The sequence below is a fragment of the Chroicocephalus ridibundus genome, chromosome 2 (assembly GCF_963924245.1).
Source record: "Chroicocephalus ridibundus chromosome 2, bChrRid1.1, whole genome shotgun sequence".
Lineage (NCBI taxonomy): Eukaryota > Metazoa > Chordata > Aves > Charadriiformes > Laridae > Chroicocephalus > Chroicocephalus ridibundus.
The window spans coordinates 135,160,635-135,178,508 of NC_086285.1; the positions used below are offsets into that span (position 1 = coordinate 135,160,635).

The 17,874-nt window shown below is 35.6% G+C and overlaps 1 protein-coding gene across 3 annotated transcripts in view; it reads left to right on the top strand.

Annotated features, from left to right (window-relative positions):
* Positions 1 to 17,874, top strand: part of CRISPLD1 (cysteine rich secretory protein LCCL domain containing 1) — a 42,923-nt gene that overhangs the window by 12,809 nt on the left and 12,240 nt on the right. For all 3 annotated transcript variants that reach the window (XM_063327072.1, XM_063327071.1, XM_063327073.1), the window contains 10 exons: positions 8,238 to 8,356; positions 8,488 to 8,620; positions 10,082 to 10,197; positions 11,107 to 11,207; positions 12,304 to 12,483; positions 12,576 to 12,636; positions 12,762 to 12,828; positions 13,475 to 13,605; positions 16,797 to 16,840; positions 16,933 to 17,005. In XM_063327072.1, the coding sequence (XP_063183142.1) occupies positions 8,238 to 8,356; positions 8,488 to 8,620; positions 10,082 to 10,197; positions 11,107 to 11,207; positions 12,304 to 12,483; positions 12,576 to 12,636; positions 12,762 to 12,828; positions 13,475 to 13,605; positions 16,797 to 16,840; positions 16,933 to 17,005 (1,025 nt within the window). The remainder of the gene's footprint in view (positions 1 to 8,237; positions 8,357 to 8,487; positions 8,621 to 10,081; positions 10,198 to 11,106; positions 11,208 to 12,303; positions 12,484 to 12,575; positions 12,637 to 12,761; positions 12,829 to 13,474; positions 13,606 to 16,796; positions 16,841 to 16,932; positions 17,006 to 17,874) is intronic.

A 17,874-nucleotide genomic window follows, 5' to 3' on the forward strand; every position in this document is an offset into this window, starting at 1 on the left:
TGTTTTTATTTTCCATATAGTCCCATCCCATGTGATTTTTTTCCGCCTTCCTACATATATGAAAATATCTCCATTAAAATATTATCACATTTTTTTTTGTATTTTACTGGAAAACATTTTTTGAGCTGTGGGACTTGCCAGTTCTGTTGTAATACCAGTTGGTATAATTGGTGGACTCACTTATGCTGGTCTGCCTTGGGTGACAGCGTACTCTTTTGATTTAACGCTCGTACAACACAAATGGTGGGATTCATCTCACTAAGCTTTTGATGTCTGTGGTGTAGATGTCTGTGTTTGAGCCAGTCTCCTTTATAATTAGTAGAGAAAAATGAGAATTTCCAACACGTAGTTGATCTCAATTAAAGTGGGCAGCTAAAATTATCTCCTTCAATAGATGCTTATTTGTCTATGTAACTGCAAAGGTAATTTAGATAATTAGCTTAGATGTAGGTATCTGCTTTGAGGCTGTTTAAATTCAGGGGAGGTTAATCCCACCCTATGTGATTAGTTTGGCTGTTGATGAATTGTGATTTAAGCTGCGGTATCCTCACTGAAACATCAGCTCCTCCATAAGCAGAACATTGGTTTCAGTCTACACGCTACTTGAACCCCATGTTGACAGAGGTTAAATACCACAATTTGTAGTCCAGTCTGTAAAGTTAAACTGATGTTAGTTGTGGTTTATTTTAAATGCGATATGTTGTAAACCAGAGGCATTCAGAAGACCCACGTTGCATGCACCATCCCTGCTGCAAAGCTTGTAACCTTCTGGGGTAGAAGAGTCGGCAGCTGGAGCCAGGAACTGCTACTACTATTCAGTTTAATCTGCCACCTGGGTTTTAGGCTCAGCTAGTCTAGCATACATGGAACATTTGTGAAACGCTGATAGTGCCATTTCTGTGTGAATGCCTTTGATGGTGCACTAGGTTTTAACAAGATACTGATGAAGGCAATGCCTATGTTGGCAAGTGCTGTGGTGCAATAGGAGCGGATTTGTAAAGCAAAAGAATTGGAGCTGAGGACTTGAAATTTCAGGGATTTTTATTGTGCACTAAGTCAAAATGTGCACTGTGTTGTAGTGTTGTGCACTGTGTTGTGCACTGTGTTGCACTGTGTTGACTGAATACCCATGAATAAGTGCAAAGTGTTAGATGCACTCCTGGAGCACAGCTCCTGGCATTTTATCTGCAGAGGATCCAGTTTGTATTCCAAGAGTGCTCTGTGATGCACAGTAAGTGGGAGTGATCAGGAGTTTCATTTCAAAAGCACATTCCTGATCTAAATTAAAAAAAACCCCAACCTAATCCACTTTGAGTTCAGTCATGGTGGTATTGCAACCCAGTCTAAAAGATCAGCATCAGTTCCTGACTGCTGGGTTCATGAAAGGGAGTGTTTTAGATAGTATATCTGTGCGAACTCTAAGAAATACGGCAGAAATAACATGAATAAGCATGATATTCCGATGATTTGCAAGTTGTTTTCCAAAGCTGAAACAGGAAGACACTAGACAACCCTACTGAGACTGTAAAGCTAGATGTAGAACTAGATGTTTTCTCCTTTTACTGTGAAATAGATACTTGCAGGGGCTGAAAGTTTAGCCAATGCTCCTGCTGTACCTAGTGGCTCAAATATAAGTTTGAACTTGGAGTTTTATTGTGTGGGTATACTGGTTTGCATAGCAGAAGCATCTGAGTTACAGGCCATGCCATCTTGTCAGTGGGAGACTATTCAGAGTAGATGATGAAATCAAGTCTAGAGCAGCACTGAGCCTTGAATTAAGGGGTGTTATGTGTGGATGAATTATACCACAGGAGGAACATACTTCGTGAATTGTAAGATAAAGTCAAAGTCTTCAGAACTGCTGTTGTAAGGAAGTTCATTTCTTGGATACAGAGAGTTATCTGTGAAAGCTGAAATTAGGAAGGATTCTATGCATAGGTATAATATAGAAAACAGGTAAGATAATGGGATCAATTTTTCACAGGCGGAAATTTTACATTTCAAATGGTGATCACTCATTATTTCCTTTAGTTATGTGTTCAGTGTCTAGCTCTATCTCAGTGCAGAAAGCCAATCCTGACGATGATCCCTTATCCAAAAGGTCAACCACATGTAGTTTTCCAACAATGTGGGCAATACTTTTTCTTGATAAACAGGTTGAATTACCTTGCACATAGTATGAAACAATTGCCTGTCAAAATGCTTGTCAGATCTGGGAATCAGCTGCCTAGTGGCACTTCCATCTCCTTGTGGTCCCCTCAGTACCCAGTATTTACTAAAGGAATATGACAGTGCAAATTCATTGAAACCTGGTCATGTCAAAGCATGAATGAGGAACTAATGGATGAGGAATCAGGTGCTGCACACACATTTCAAAATGCCATGATCACCCTTTTTATGAAAAGAAACAACTTCCTGTTTTTTAAGTAAGGATGTTTGAAGGGTTTATTCATCCTTCATCAAGCGAAAGAACCCTTGCCTATAGTTATGGAGGGATTTCTGTTAAACTTTTTCTGTTCCAATTGTTTCAAAGAGTTAAATTGGTTTAGTTGTGTCCTTAGTTTAAATCTGTAAAATACCAGCTGATGATGGTGAATGTTGTGGAAGTATTTTTTGAACTAAGTTTAAAGCATTAGAACTATGTCCGTTCAGTATATATTTCAGTAGCCAAGATTTTAATATCACTAATGACATTGTCGTTAAAGCCTACTTGTGGTAGGATGTAAAATACCTATGTTGCTGTGACTCTTCATATTCTTCCATTTTTATTCTAGCTTTTTTTTTTAAATGCCAAGCACCTTGGCATTTTAAAGATGCACTAATTAGTTCTATATTTGTTTGAAATTCTTCATTGTGGGACTTGCTCTGAATGGACATTTTTATGTATTTTTGGAAACCTTTCCTTATACATTTGCTTTCCTACCTTTATCTTTCTTTTTTCCCACTTCTTTAAGGAGGAAGGGAACTCTAGGAGAACCAAAGCCTTTTGATTTTTATGAAACAAAACATGAAAACATATGTGTATATATATCTTTGTATATGGAGATGCTGTCACTGTTTGAAGCCAAAAGCTTGCCGTCATGTAAGTGAAACAAGGGAATGTTATTAAGAGCACAAGAATAATTCCAGTAAGGAAGCAGATTTTATATGCTTATACAGATTATTTTATGTGTTTGTTTCGTTTAGCCTGCTATGTGAGTAAACACAGGACAAATATGATAAAATGCATTCTATTTGGAGTGAATATAACTGGATTGGTATGGAAATACTTTAAAATTAACAGGTTTTTAAGCCTTAGAGTTAACATACACAGTTTTTCTTCATATAACTTCAATCAGAATAATTAATTTAGGAAGGAAATTTGGATCTTCTATTTTAACTACTGGAAGAGAAAGACAAAACTCAAGATGGCATCACTAACGTAAAGCAGCTTCTTCCTGTTCTTGATCCAGTCTCTGACGCAATGATTAGGCATGTTGGCAAAACAGTAGAAAACCTTTTGAATTGTTTAAGTTCTGACTACATGTAACTGTAGAAATGAACTTTAAAAGTACCTTTAAGCTCATTTATTCTGTGTTAGCTGTGGATTTCTTTTACAAGTTTTTCATTTGTTTTCAGAAGTTCTATACCTGTTCATTAATAACAGCTGTGTAAAATTTTTGCATCACTGGATTAGTCAGGTATAAATTGCATCAGAGGTTAGGGTATCAGTTTCCCCTTTTTTATTAAAAATCATTAGAGTGATCCTGAGGATTGAGAAAAACTTTTTCATTTCTACTTTGATTTGGAGTTGTGTTATATTGCTTATGTCTTGGTAGGGATTGGAGACCCGAGTAACTGTGACTTCTAATCCTTTCTATATTTTTTTTACTGACTTTAGGAGGTTATTGGTGTTTTATTCCCTTTTTTGCTTTGAAAGTCTCTGTCAATCAAGAAAGTGACTTGGATGTCTAGGAAGTTATTTGGAACTGCGATATTGGGTCATTTCTTCCAGAGTATTTCATAAATTTGATGTAATTTCGGATAGGTTTTATTTTGATTCTAACTTCTACTAGAGACATCTCAGGAAGCGGTGGCTTTGATGAAAAAATGAGACAGTTGAATAATGAATACTGCAATTAAAAAGATTGTTTGCTACATGCAATTTACACTTGACAGATTTTTTACATCTGAATATGTAAAGGTTTTAAGATTTACTCCATCACACCCCAAAACAATACTTAAAAAATTAAAATGAGGAAGAAATTAAGCTATATCTTGGTAATCTATTTGGTGTACTTCCATACTGTGGACTGCAAATTGGCACTCAGATACCTGAAATAGCTTAGAAATAACTGGCACCACTAACAACACTAGTCATTGTATATTTAAACACATTTGAACTCTCGATAGTCTTGATGGAGAAGAAGCAATATTAAGTGGTACTGTAGGTCAGTATTTCTCCGTGACCTTCTTCTCATCCAAAAAAACCCTGGATCAAACTAAACATTGGCTGGCAGGATAATAGGCAGTGTTTTCTGACAATAAAGTGTGCTAGCTATATGTGTATGATATACATGCCAGGTAGTATTTATATCTGGTTTTCAAAAGAAGGGATTTAGGTGTTAAAGACTGAGAAACAAATGAATGATTCCTTTCTTCTGTGGCACACACAGAGAATTTCCTGGCCAGCTGACTGTTCTGAAGTGACTTTATTGCATGGTACATGCACTGGGGAGAAAAGTAAGACATGTGGCGTAATTTGCTTCAAACCCAAAATACATATGCAGGTTTTTTCACATCTGATTCATTCCAGATATCTCATAACATTTTGAAGTTGGAGTTATCTGTTGACTGATCAGCCTACTATGCATTTGGGATAGGCAGAATAATTGGGTGAATTCAATCCTTACACAGCAGCAACAATTTACCGTCGGATTTCTCATTATTTTTATCATAAAAATTTTTATTCACTACTTTTAATCAAAATTTTAGTGATTAAACTTAAGTCAAAATTAATGGGTGAACGAAATGTATAACCTGTCTTTATATGCTTGTATTTAAATTCTGATTTGTGAGACAGTTGCCATGGGATAGCATCACAGACATTTTACAAGGGTACTGAAATATAAATTACTCAAGTTTTAAAAATCATATTCTTTCTCCAGCATTATAAAGATTAGATTGCTAAAGCTGTTTTTAGAGGAAAGTTGATAACTGAATAAATGATGCAAAGATATTTTTGTATAGAAATTTACCATGCTAATGAAAACAATGTATCTCAGACTAAATAACGGCTTTCTGAGTACATTTTAAAGATTTCTTATTTTTTTTGTCACACTAATAAACGACAGTTGTCTAGCCTATTAATGGTAGTTAGAATATTTTTAATTTTTGATTAGAGAGAGGAAAAGTGAAAAATTTCAATTGAAACAAAATTTGGTTTTAATCTTCTGTTTATTTGTTTTCTATGGAAACTGCCAAAAATTGTGATTAGCTCAATTTTAACTTCCCTATTACTTCATTTCCTTCAGTCCCTCTAATATATGTGATGAACTGATGACTCTGTGGAGTTTCTGTTATTAGACCTGTCATTATGATTGACATGGAAGGGCAGTGACCAAGGAAGGCTGATGTTATCACTGTCGTAGAGGCCTCCAGAACAGAATCATAAATGAAGCTGCTTCAAGGAAAGTGCACTATGATGAGTCTCACTTCACCATAAACAGTAGTAAATAAAACCCTGGAAAGCACCAATGGGACAGATTTAAACTCTAACATAAAAAGAAATAGGGTGATTACCTCATGATGAGCCTTAAACTATGACCTCTTGCCCTTAATTAATCTCAGATTCCTCTCAGATAATCTCACACACAGAAACCCATTCTTGGGGAGAGTGGAGCTGGCTCTCTAGCTCATACACAAACCTTTTCTGGAGTCAGGAATGACTGTGTAATGAGCAAAAATATCCAAGCACCCCAAGCTCCTCATTACTGATATATATACCTTGGAGTGTGGGTGTTCATCTGTCAGGAGGATTAACGATGAATGTAAGTTTTTCATCAAAAGGCTATTCTTGCAGAGTTCTGGATGGATGTGTCATGCATAGCTGTCATCACTCTTTAGAAGAAAATTTTCTTAAAGATCACTACTTCACAAGCTTGAGGAATCGATTCAAGCAGTTACTATTGACTGCCTAGCTCTGATCTTCCAAAAAAATCATTATTTCAGTTAAAATAGCTGCACAAAAGATTTTGAAACTTGCGTGGAAAAAAAACCCCACAACAATACAATTCCTTTACCCGTGACTGCGGTTTTCAGAGTTGAAAATGGGGAGGGATGCTTTACAAGAGAATATATTGTGGCATTTGTTTTGAAATGTTACAGTCTCATGATTCCATTGTAAAATGATGAAGCAATTGTACTGCAACTTATAAGAAAATAATATGTATTTGGAAGAAGTGTGTTAAAATGTATGTATTTTACAATGGATACAATAGGAAGAAGAACTACTTATGATTGTGTGACATGGAAAGGGAAGAGGAAAAGATTTATACAGACTACCATATAAAACCTTCTTATTTAAGATTAGAATATTTTCTTAAGAAGATTAAATAATGTTATGACTTATGACATCGAAATACAGGCCCAGTAAGCTGAACAGAAAATTCCTACTATTTCCTGAAGTCAGTGTTTTTGTATCCATATGTGGGTTGAAAGCTTTATTCTGTCATTATTATACTGTTAGGGTCATTCTGTCAAAATAAATGTTGCATTTTGGAAGTCAAGGTATTCCCTTTAAATTTCTTATTTGCTGATAATATTAATAACAGACGAAATGGAATTCAATGCATTAGAGACTTCTGCAGAAGGCAACCAAGACCGGATATTCTAGGATTAAACTATGTGATATTAAAGTCTTTATATAATCATGGTCTAGGATTAAACTATGTGATATTAAAGTCTTTATATAATCATGGTCTTGCATAACCGAGGACATATTTGTTTTTAATGAATAATCTGATTAATAAGGTGAAAACTGCATGTCAAAATCAATAGAAAAATAAATTCTAGCACATGGAATTTGTCTGTTATATTTCTGTATTCTTTGGCTATGTTAAGGAGTTTTTTACCTTTAATTTGTGCCAAAAAATTGTAGACATGATCTCCAGTGTCTGCATGGGAATTTGTGTTTGGAAATGCTGAATTACTGTTATTTAGGTAACACAGTCTCACTCTAAGAATTTTAGTCTGAATTTGTGATGAAATAATTGAGCATCTATGAAGAAATCTGTTTCCTTTCTGGAAATATTTTAATTCCTAACCTGAGCGTTGGTGTCAGAAAGTCAGGTATCTGGAACCTATTTCTGCAACTATCAGATTTAAAAGGTCAAGCAATGGTATGGATACTTTGCACAAGAGGGACCACTTTGAGCAAACCCCAGCTTAAAGCAGTAAAAACTACACATACACAGTATGATACGATTAATTTCAAGAAGAGTAAGTTTTAGTAAGCTTTTGAAAGAATGAAACTTGCATTTGCCTTTCAGCTACAAGCCTATTCTTATGTGTCCCTTAAAAAATAAAACCTAAGGATAGAAAATTGTGACAAACAATAATTCATAAGCTTTTTCTTTAACTTGTCCTGGGCATTCCTCTTACTAACATGACTGCCTCCTTTTTTACCAACCTAGCCATAAAACCAACGAATGATGACCTTACTCTAGTTTTCATATTTTGTGTTTGCATTGTGTATTATTTCTACAAAAGCTGATTATAGAAAAGGAAGAGAAAATCACTTTCATTTCAAATAAACTGTTGGTTTAGAGGAAGTAAAGCCTTATGTTGAAAGTGGGTTGGATAATACCCTTTTGGCTAAGAAAAGTGCCTATTACTAAAAAGAAATCTCACAAGACAGAAAATGCACTTAATTTAGCTTGGAAAGTCAAACTAAGCCTTTCAGTTTCATATTTGTCTTTTATTCACTGTAGCATGGCTGCACATGCTTTCTAAAGGGACTGCTGTGCCGGGATTAAAACTCTTTTTTTTTTTGCTCTTGGTGAAAACATTGGGTTTTTTTCTTATGTAACACAAGTGGGGCATACAATTGTCAAGTCTCACATTTTTCTTCAGTCTTCTGACCCAGTAACAGAAGCTTTAAAAATGGACAATCCTCTTTTTTTTTTTTTCTTTTAAAGTATGAGGTACCCACCGAGTATATCTAAGAAGATGTTCCTTTCTTTTCTTTCAAATTTCAGACGTGGGACACAGAACTGGAGAGATCTGCAGAGGCGTGGGCTGAAACCTGCCTGTGGGAGCATGGGCCTGCAAGCCTTCTTCCATCAATTGGGCAGAATTTGGGGGCACACTGGGGAAGGTAGTTTAAGATGTTTTATACTATATCTGATTTTTTAAAAAAATCTAACAAAATTTGCTTATTACTTAAAGGAAAAATGATAGAAGCTACAACTTCTGAATGATCTAATAGGCTGCTACTGGCTTTCATAGGTACAGGCCTCCAACATTTCATGTCCAAGCATGGTATGATGAAGTGAGAGATTTCACGTATCCCCATCCTCATGAATGCAATCCATATTGTCCTTACAAATGCTCTGGTCCTGTTTGTACACATTACACGCAGGTACGTAGGTGGGTTTGTTTTTTATCTGCTATGCAAAAGAGTGGTCAAGACCTCCAGTTAGGTTGCTGTATGACACATAGAATTTATTAATCTTGTACTATGTACCATAGCACTAAAGGACAAAAGGGGCTTGTTACTAGACTCCACAGTTATAAACATCGGTATCGGTGACATAGAGTAGGGTTGTCATACAAATCTTTATATTTCATCCCCATAAATATCACTTGCTGAGTGTTACTGCTCAGCACACTTCGAATAATCTAGTGTCTATGCTGGTAGTTCTTTCTGTAATATGCTGAAGAAACAGCACTTTTTTTAGAAAGAGGTTTTCTTCTGAGAATTCCTCAGATCAAACAACGGTTTTTAACATGTTGCTTTAACTTCAGCAAGATTTTGAAATTGCGCAAGAACTAATTTATTTAGTGTATCTAGCCAGAATTTTTCCAGAGGGGAACCAGTCATGTTTTCAGTGAGTTAGAAATATGTGATCCTCAGATTATACTGAAATCCACGTACAATATTCAATATATTAGAAAACATCAAAATGACTAATTTTTAAACATTTATTTTGTTTGTTTACTAGCACAATTTACAATCGTATCTAATTTTAAGACAGAATTACCTCCATATTCTTATTTACCATTTCTGTAAAAATACCTATAAATACATTTACCCATTGCATGCAAGATCTACGATAGATATATGTAGTATTTTGTGGTACTAATTCTTCACAGTACCTATCTCTTTCAACTCCAAAACCCTGCTGGAAATACACAGTTGGCTTATCTTGAATTAATACATGTTTAGCACATGTCATATTTATCTAATTTGAATGTTCCAGCCTTTGTTGTTCAGATTATTTTGAGATCTGCGATGAAAATTGTTTCAACAGACAAATAAAGGAGCACAGCCACCTTAAATTGCAGTAACATGAAAGCATATTCATCTAAAATCTATGACTTGAATCTTTTCGGTCTAGGAGTTTTTTGAGAATAGTTTTGTAGTTTATGTTTCCTCCTTTCACTACTGACAAATATCTCTTAGTTCTCTTAGTCTAATCAATCTAAACCCCTCTGGGTCCTTAGGTTGTGCTGAGAAATCCAGGGCACGGGAACCTGACTTGTTCTAACTCATGGTTATCTATTAACTGTAATTTCAAGAATCAGTTCTTCGGATCATGTTGTGTAAATATTTTGCTACACTTTCAAATACATATTTAGACCATTTATATAAAATGAGACCCATACCTTTTGTATCAAGGTAAAGCTTTTCTTTCTAGTAAGGATATGACCAAACGGCCTGTCGACAGTTGTAATTATGTCACTTCAACCCATTTATAACAGAGGGGAATATAACACCACTTTTGTGATTTGAGTTTTACGTGTTGAAGTTTGGAGACGGTTTTGACTTTATGTTAATCAGCTTTGATTTTCTCATGTCTTTCTCTTTCCTTTTCCATAGGTTGTTTGGGCTACAAGTAGCAGAATCGGTTGTGCAATTAATTTGTGTCATAACATGAACATCTGGGGGCAGATTTGGCCAAAAGCAGTCTATCTTGTATGCAATTATTCTCCTAAGTAAGTATTTTTGGGCTGACACCCAAAAATATCTTGAGGGGGCAAGGTACTTTATAATATTCCAGGAAATAATCTGAAAGGAAGTCAGTCTGGGGTTTCTATTTTTTGTACTGTTACAAAGTAGAACATTGTTCCCAAGGCAGCCTTTGTCTGCAAGAATACTCTTGTGATTTTCTGGAGCTTCAGTTCTCTTGCCTGTGTTTTAACATACAACATCAGAGATCTTTGTTGTAGTGATATTTGTCTGAAAAATAAATGTATCTCTCCATTGTGACTTTAAGGAACGTGTAACACGAAGCCCACGGTTAAGATCAAATTCTATAGGATATTCTATTTAGGAGAGTGGAGCCTGTTCTCCTGTAATTGAGGAATTTAGTCTTACAGTGCTGTGCCAATCTAGAAAGATCTTACATCAGCTTATGGCAGTACTTCATTTTTTTCTTCATGGACTTTTCAATTGCTTCCTGTGCATTTGGTATAGAATCATAGAATCATTTAGGTTGGAAAAGACCTTTAAGACTGTCGAGTCCAACCGTTAACATAGCACTGCCAACTCCACCACTAAACCATGTCCCTCAGCACCACATCTACACGTCTTTTAAATACCTCCAGGGATGGTGACTCAACCACTTCCCTGGGCAGCCTGTTCCGATACTTGATAACCCTTTCAATGAAGAAATTTTTCCTAATATCCGATCTAAACCTCCCCTGGCACAACTTGAGGCCGTTTCCTCTTGTCCTACTGCCTGTTACTTGGGAATATCAAAGCAATGTTATGGTTTAAGTATCTGCTGGTTTTTATCATTTATTTGTCCACATATTAAATGTTAAATGTATTAAATGTTACCAAACATGGTAACGTTTGTTTATTAAAGCATGTTTTGATAACTTTTTTTTTTTGGTGTAAAGGGGTAACTGGTGGGGTCATGCTCCTTATAAACCTGGCCGCCCTTGTTCCGCATGCCCCCCTAGTTTTGGAGGAGGTTGCAGAGAAAATCTTTGTTACAGAGGTATGTACTATTTCAACAGTACGACTGTAAATAGGCAGAGAAATGTAACCTTTCTTTTGCTTTCTTTCCTCATTGTGCTTTAACATAGTGGAATAGAATATATTACGCATGTGCCCAAAACCACATAGGTAGGGGCCTACTTTACTGTGATGAATGAGATCAGGTACTTAGGACACGTGAGGCTGAGCCTCACCAGATGGAGTGGAGTGCACTGAACTCCTGCTGGTTTAAGTGCTGATTGAGGGCTTTTAGTACACAAAGATGTAGGCTGTCGCTGTTTGCTATTTGTATGCCTTTCTGTAATTATAGTGGAAGGCTATGCAGTCATTTGTTTACAGGGAAACGTTATCTCAGTCACAAAGCCAAGTGCATTACTATAAAAAAAAATCAAGAACAAGACTAGAAGACTTTAGTAACTAAACATCCCAGTCAGCTGGGATGATTGTTAACTTTTACAATTTTCTTAATGCTATTCATTTTTTATAGCGTTGAAACACAGCATATTAAGAAGCTGCTATTTCTTTTTGTTTTACTCTGTGTACAAGTAATTTAGCAATTTTTGTTAATAACTTTTGAAAGTTCATATGGACCATAAAAGCTGCACGAGTGTGCCCAAATACCTTCCGTATGGATCTTGCTTAAGTAAGAAGTATAGATTCAGTGATGAGTATTTCAAAATTATTTTCATTATGCGTGTACAGAAGGGCCTCATTTTCAGGTGTATGTTTTTATGATATCAGCTTCTTTAATTACAAGTTTTCTGTGAACTTGGTAAAACTCTTCCAATGTATAATAGAAATACCATCTTTGTTCTGTTGGTTTTCTGATGGCAATAAGATATTAAAACAGGAGTGTTAAGAATATTTTCATACCTCAGTTCTGCTGCTTGTGCTAGAAAAAAATCTACCTTTTGTCAGAATCAGAAACACACTTGATATGTATTATTAATCTTGAGGTCTTCATCTTATGAAGCAGTGGAAAGTTTTCCTGGCTTTCTTGCTTGGATTCATCCACCATTTTATGAGGACAAAGGGATTTATATTCCACAAACACTTTTTTTTCCTGAGAAGTTTTTCCCCCCCATTTTCTGAAACAGAGGATTCAGAAAGGCCTTATTCTCCCCATGAACCAGAAGAGGAAACCAATGAGATTGAACGACAGCGATCCAAAGCCCAGGATGCAACAGTGCAAAGCCGGCCAAGAACTCATTCCCCTTCAGACTCCACAGGCACTGACGACAGTGAGAAAAATGAAGTAATAAGCACACAGCAAATGTGTAAGGAATTTACCTGACTTGCAAATGATCAACAAATTTGAATTACATAGTATCAAATTCATTGCAATGAAATTGCTTTTTGCTTGTTTTAGCTCAGATTGTTTCATGTGAAGTAAGGCTAAGAGATCAGTGCAAAGGAACAACTTGCAATAGGTATGGTAAATTTTACAGTTGTCATTCTGAGATTATTCTAAAGGGCTGTATTTGTGTGCGAGCTGGAATGTTTTCCCTTTTTGTAATCCTAGGATTTAAGACCAAGTTGTATTTTATTTTCTCAGGTATGAATGTCCTGCTGGCTGTTTGGATAGCAAAGCCAAAGTTATTGGAAGTGTACATTATGAAATGGTAAATATTTTAAAATTAGATTTTGTACCAGTAGAATGTTTAATAAAATGTATTTTCTGTTGGAATACTAGTTAAAGTCATATTAAGTATGGATTTTGAAGAAATCAACATTCACCAAAAATAAAAGCCTGCTCCAAATGTTTAAGATAGCATCAGATGATCTGTTTGCATCTGCCATTCGGCATGTACTGTCCAAATGTACTTCATACTTCTTATACATGCACAGAAGTAGAATTTTTGTGTCCACATATGTCTGTGTAAATATGTGAAGGTGTGACCTGAGGAGAAATACAGCAATTTGTGGGTACACTCATAAACTGTTTCAGTAAGATAGGCCTACTTGTGTAAGCTTAATGCTAGCTGAAAATATATAACGTACTCTGTAGAACTGAAAAACAGTATAGGAAATAACAGCTACTGTGAACAAGCATACTGTAAATGAGTACGGTTTCTCTCTGAGTAAAGCAAAGTGGTGTTTTTTTCATTTGAAATAATGCCTACATAGACCACATAAAACTTTATCTACCAAGTTTTTAATGACATATTGTAATTAAAACCTGCTTGGTTTTTTTTTTCACAAATAAATTGCAATGTAAAGTACCGGCTTTGTCTGACATGGAACTGCTTTTTCTGCTCTGTTTTTCAGCAATCCAGTATTTGTAAAGCTGCCATACATTATGGCATCCTAGACAATGAAGGTGGTTGGGTTGATGTCACAAGGCAAGGAAGGAAAAATTACTTTATCAAGTCTTATAGAAATGGCATTCAGTCAATTGGGTAAGTTTTCTTAAAATCAAAATGTATGGAAATTTTTTCACCTGTTTCTTTGTATTTCATACAAAATATATCACAGTAATAACATTTTGTTCATACTTTTTGTCATAACGAATATGAAAATACTATCAAAAGTCATATGGATATACAAGTATTATTCCCATTCTGAAACTTTAGCCGGTGTTTAATGGTGGACAGAAAAGTGACACAATAATGATGTGAAAGAAGGTGAAATAATTTCCAAAATCACTTGGGGAGTAAATTAGTATTTGCAGTTAAATAATGTCAGTATTTGGAGTATTCAATTAATTAATTTGTGTATGTTTGTATATGTATATGTTTGTTGTAGAAAACTAATACATACTGGCACTGAAATAGATCGTTTTACATGTTTTGGACAAAGCTGGTAATATTTCCAGAGTTGGACCATGGACACAGCAATCTGTGACAACTAACAAGGAAATAATCTTACAAGTTCATGTTTGGAAGGGACCCTCTTGAACTATGAGAACCGAGAAGAAAATATACCTCTTTCTCTAAGTTTTGTAGTTACATCACAGTTCCAAAATTTACATACGATATTTTGTGCCAGCATTTTGCACAATTTCTGCATTGGCCAGTGGTGGAATAATGTTGCATACTGTGGAAGCTTCATTTGGAAGTGTACTACACTGTGCAGGTGCTTGCCTTAAAAAAACAGATCCAAATACTTGTTGACATACTAAAAGAGAAAACAGGAAAATAGTGCATAAAAGTGGAGAATATTTGTCTGTTTCCACACGTATTTATCCAGTGATAGGACAATATCAATAGTATGTTTGAATCTAAGATATTATTAGTACTTCCAAATGTATTCTGCAGAACTTTACTTTGCTGTCCTAATTTCTCTCTATAGTTAGTACATGTGTAGTAATAGTAATGCATGCATAATATCAAACTGAAAGAAAACAGAATTTTGCTGGGCGATATATTTGGCTCAGGCGTGAACCCAAGGGTAAGGAGGTAGGTAATTGTTAGAGGCTGTGCTCTCACTCCGAGCTGTGCAAAGAAATGGCACGTGCTGTGACACCTGTCATAGTTTCTCTTTTCAACAGATTTACCTAATCCAGGATAGAGAGAAACACTGATCAGGTAGACTAAATTCAGTGGCCTATAATTTGGGCTACCTGGGTAGCACTTCAGGCATTGATAGCAATCTGTTTCTTTGGGTTATCCAATGATATGACTGTGGTTTCAGTTACCACCCCTAAAAATGAAGATAAAAATATATTTTTTAAATGCTTTGAGACAAAGTGGGAAGTAAATCTTGGTTATATCAATGCTAACATATTAGGAGACAGCTTTTGTAAAAATGTGGGTGTAGTTAAACTGTAGAAAAATCTTCAAAATTGAAGGAATTGATTTCCCATCACTTGAAATCTCTGTGCTTCTGTGGCATCTGAGACAAAACTGTACAAGTGCATTTAGCACCTATCCTCTGAGAATTGGAACTCGGAGTGAGGTATTAACACTTGGTTTTCTTTGCTATAGGCGTGGATAATCGTATCATCGCTGAACATTACTGGCCATTTCAGTTTTGGTTTTGTTGATGTTGTACAAAAAATTTAGATGCTTTATAGATAAAAGACTGTTAAAGGACCGAATCTATACCTTCGTATATTTCTATATGAAGTATATTTCAGGAAACTCCTGCTGCTATGTGTGGGCACAGATGACATAAGTCTTCATTAATGTCCTGTAGTATTTAGGACATCACCTTTTACAGTGAATTTACAAAATATTGTGATCAGGCATCAGCTTCATAAGTCAGTCTATAAGTCAAAGCTTTGGGATAAATAAAGTTGATTTACCAAAGTTTCAACCTTCAAAAGACCCATCAATAGGACCAGGGATTCCTTGCAGCTACCTGACTCTCACTAGTGTCTCTGGATGGAGCCTTGCATAAACTCCATGTCTTTTCAATGAATAGATGAAATGAAGTCACCTCTAGTGTGTATTGCAAAACAGAAAGACAGAAAAGGGAACATCAGTGCAACATACAGCAAACTTCCTATCTGGCTTCTTTGATTTATAATCAGGATTGCTAATACAGATGTTGTATCAATTGTTGCATTTTCATAGTGTAAGATACCATTTTTAACAATATCTCAACAAGCTAATCAACAATACGATAGAATGAACTATTCCCACATCAGTGTTTGACAATGCTAGGGCAACAGAAGGATGAGCTAACTCAGTGAAAGCAAATTGGAATCCAATAAATGAGGAAATGTGAAATTGGTGGGCCATACAACTAAATAAACAAATGCAAGCAAACAGTTTCCGAATACAAATTGCAGTGCTGTGGAGCTCACAGGAGTAATTTGATCCAAAGTTCCAATTATTTCCAATAATTTTCTTCTTTTTTTTTTTAAAAAATAGTAAATAAACTTATGGGTGCCAAAAAACGTAATCAGCTTCAATGTTACAGATGAGAAATATTAAAATCAGAGGCATATCCAATGAGTCGAAACAGGAGTAAAAGAAGAATAAAATAGGAGATAAAGAGGAGTAAAACGGAAGTGCTTATCAATTGTAATGTAACAACAGAATGTGTATACCTCACTCTATAAAACAGCCGGAAAGGGATGCACCCGCGCACCATATAATTACTGAGAAAAACAGACTGTTACTTGTTGTGCTGGGTTTATACTGATAGTGGTGATAATTTAAGACAGAGAAAAGATCCAAAAGTAAAATTTAATGTTTTGGTTTTTTTTCAAAAGGCTGTCAGGAGCAACTCGTTTCTGTTTTGGAGCTGTTTGTAGGAATGAACCTTTGGGGGGAAGTGAATAATCTCTTCTGGTAGATGGAAGCTTCTGACAATTCTCAACCGCAGATTTTGGTTGCTACATTTTGAGGAACAGATAGGTTGCATAATTTGTTCCTAGCACATTTATTCTCTTAGCAAATTAAATTACTGAAAGAGTTTAACATGCATTCCTGGTTCTCAAACAGGTTCACTGGGAGTACAAAGTAAATGTGTCATTGAAACAAATAGATTCACACCTGGGGATAGGGGGTGCAGTGAGTAAAAATTGACTGGGGACAGTGTCTTCAGTATATTTCTAGATTCTCTAACAAAAATTCTCCTAGCTAAAAAGAAATTGTTGACAGATGTTATTTACTGACTATTATTATTATTTCTTTTTCAGAAAATACCAATCTGCTAATTCCTTCACAGTCTCTAAAGTAACAGGTTAGCATTTATTTCCTATAACCTCAGTACTGCTTTGAATTTTTTTTTTCTATATGACACACATTTATTGTGTTTTGCTTTACTTCATTCAGTTCAAGCTATCACCTGTGAAACAACAGTGGAACAATTATGCCCATTTCAAAAACCGGCCTCACACTGTCCAAGGTAAACTTATTTCAGTCTTACTAGTTCAAAGTTCTGCCATATTTTCTGTCAGTTACTAATTATCTGTAGTTGTCATTGATAAAGGTGAGAACAGTAGCTGTAAAAGCGAAGCCAGAAATGTTGTAGTGGTATTTTAGTCTCTGGTCTAAGCGGAAGGCCAGGGAGGTAAAGACTTTTTCATTAGGAGAATCTCGCTTTCTTTTGCCCATAAAGATGGTTTCTTTGATTCCTTGGGAAATCTTAATGAAATTGTCATTGGTTAGACTAAAGACTATGGAGAAAGACATGTGCAAAATACACTTTATTTCAGTTCGTTTGCCTGTAAAACACATACAATAAAAGGATGCAATAGATATTTATCATAGAAGTTATAAACTTTTTTGGGAGTTTTTGAGGATAGAGTGAGCAAATATGTTTGCAAAAAACCTAAAGGTTAAGGTAAGGTGGTAAGTAAAGGTAAGTAAAGGTAAGTAAAGGTGTGGTCTGCAGGTCAGTTAATAGCTTTAAATACATGTGCCATTTCTTTGAAGCCTACGTTTTAACTCTTCGAAAGGAGCCTGTGCCACAATATTTTGAGGAAGGAAATCGGTAACAGTTCTTAAAACCATAGATGAGTCAAAGGCAAATACACTGTAGCATGATTTACTGCAAGCTAAGCTGGAGAGATCCACAGGATTACTTTCATAGCAATCCTACAGCCAATACAGGAAGCAAGTACAAAGCCAGAACTGCTAGGAAAACATCCCTTCCTGTAGCACTTGGGTCCGTGGACTTGTTTGGTGTTTGGCTATGAATCCTGGCTTTCTAGCTGGAAGATGTGGAGAAGTAAGCGGAGCAGAATGCAGGAATGGATGGGTGCAATCTCATGC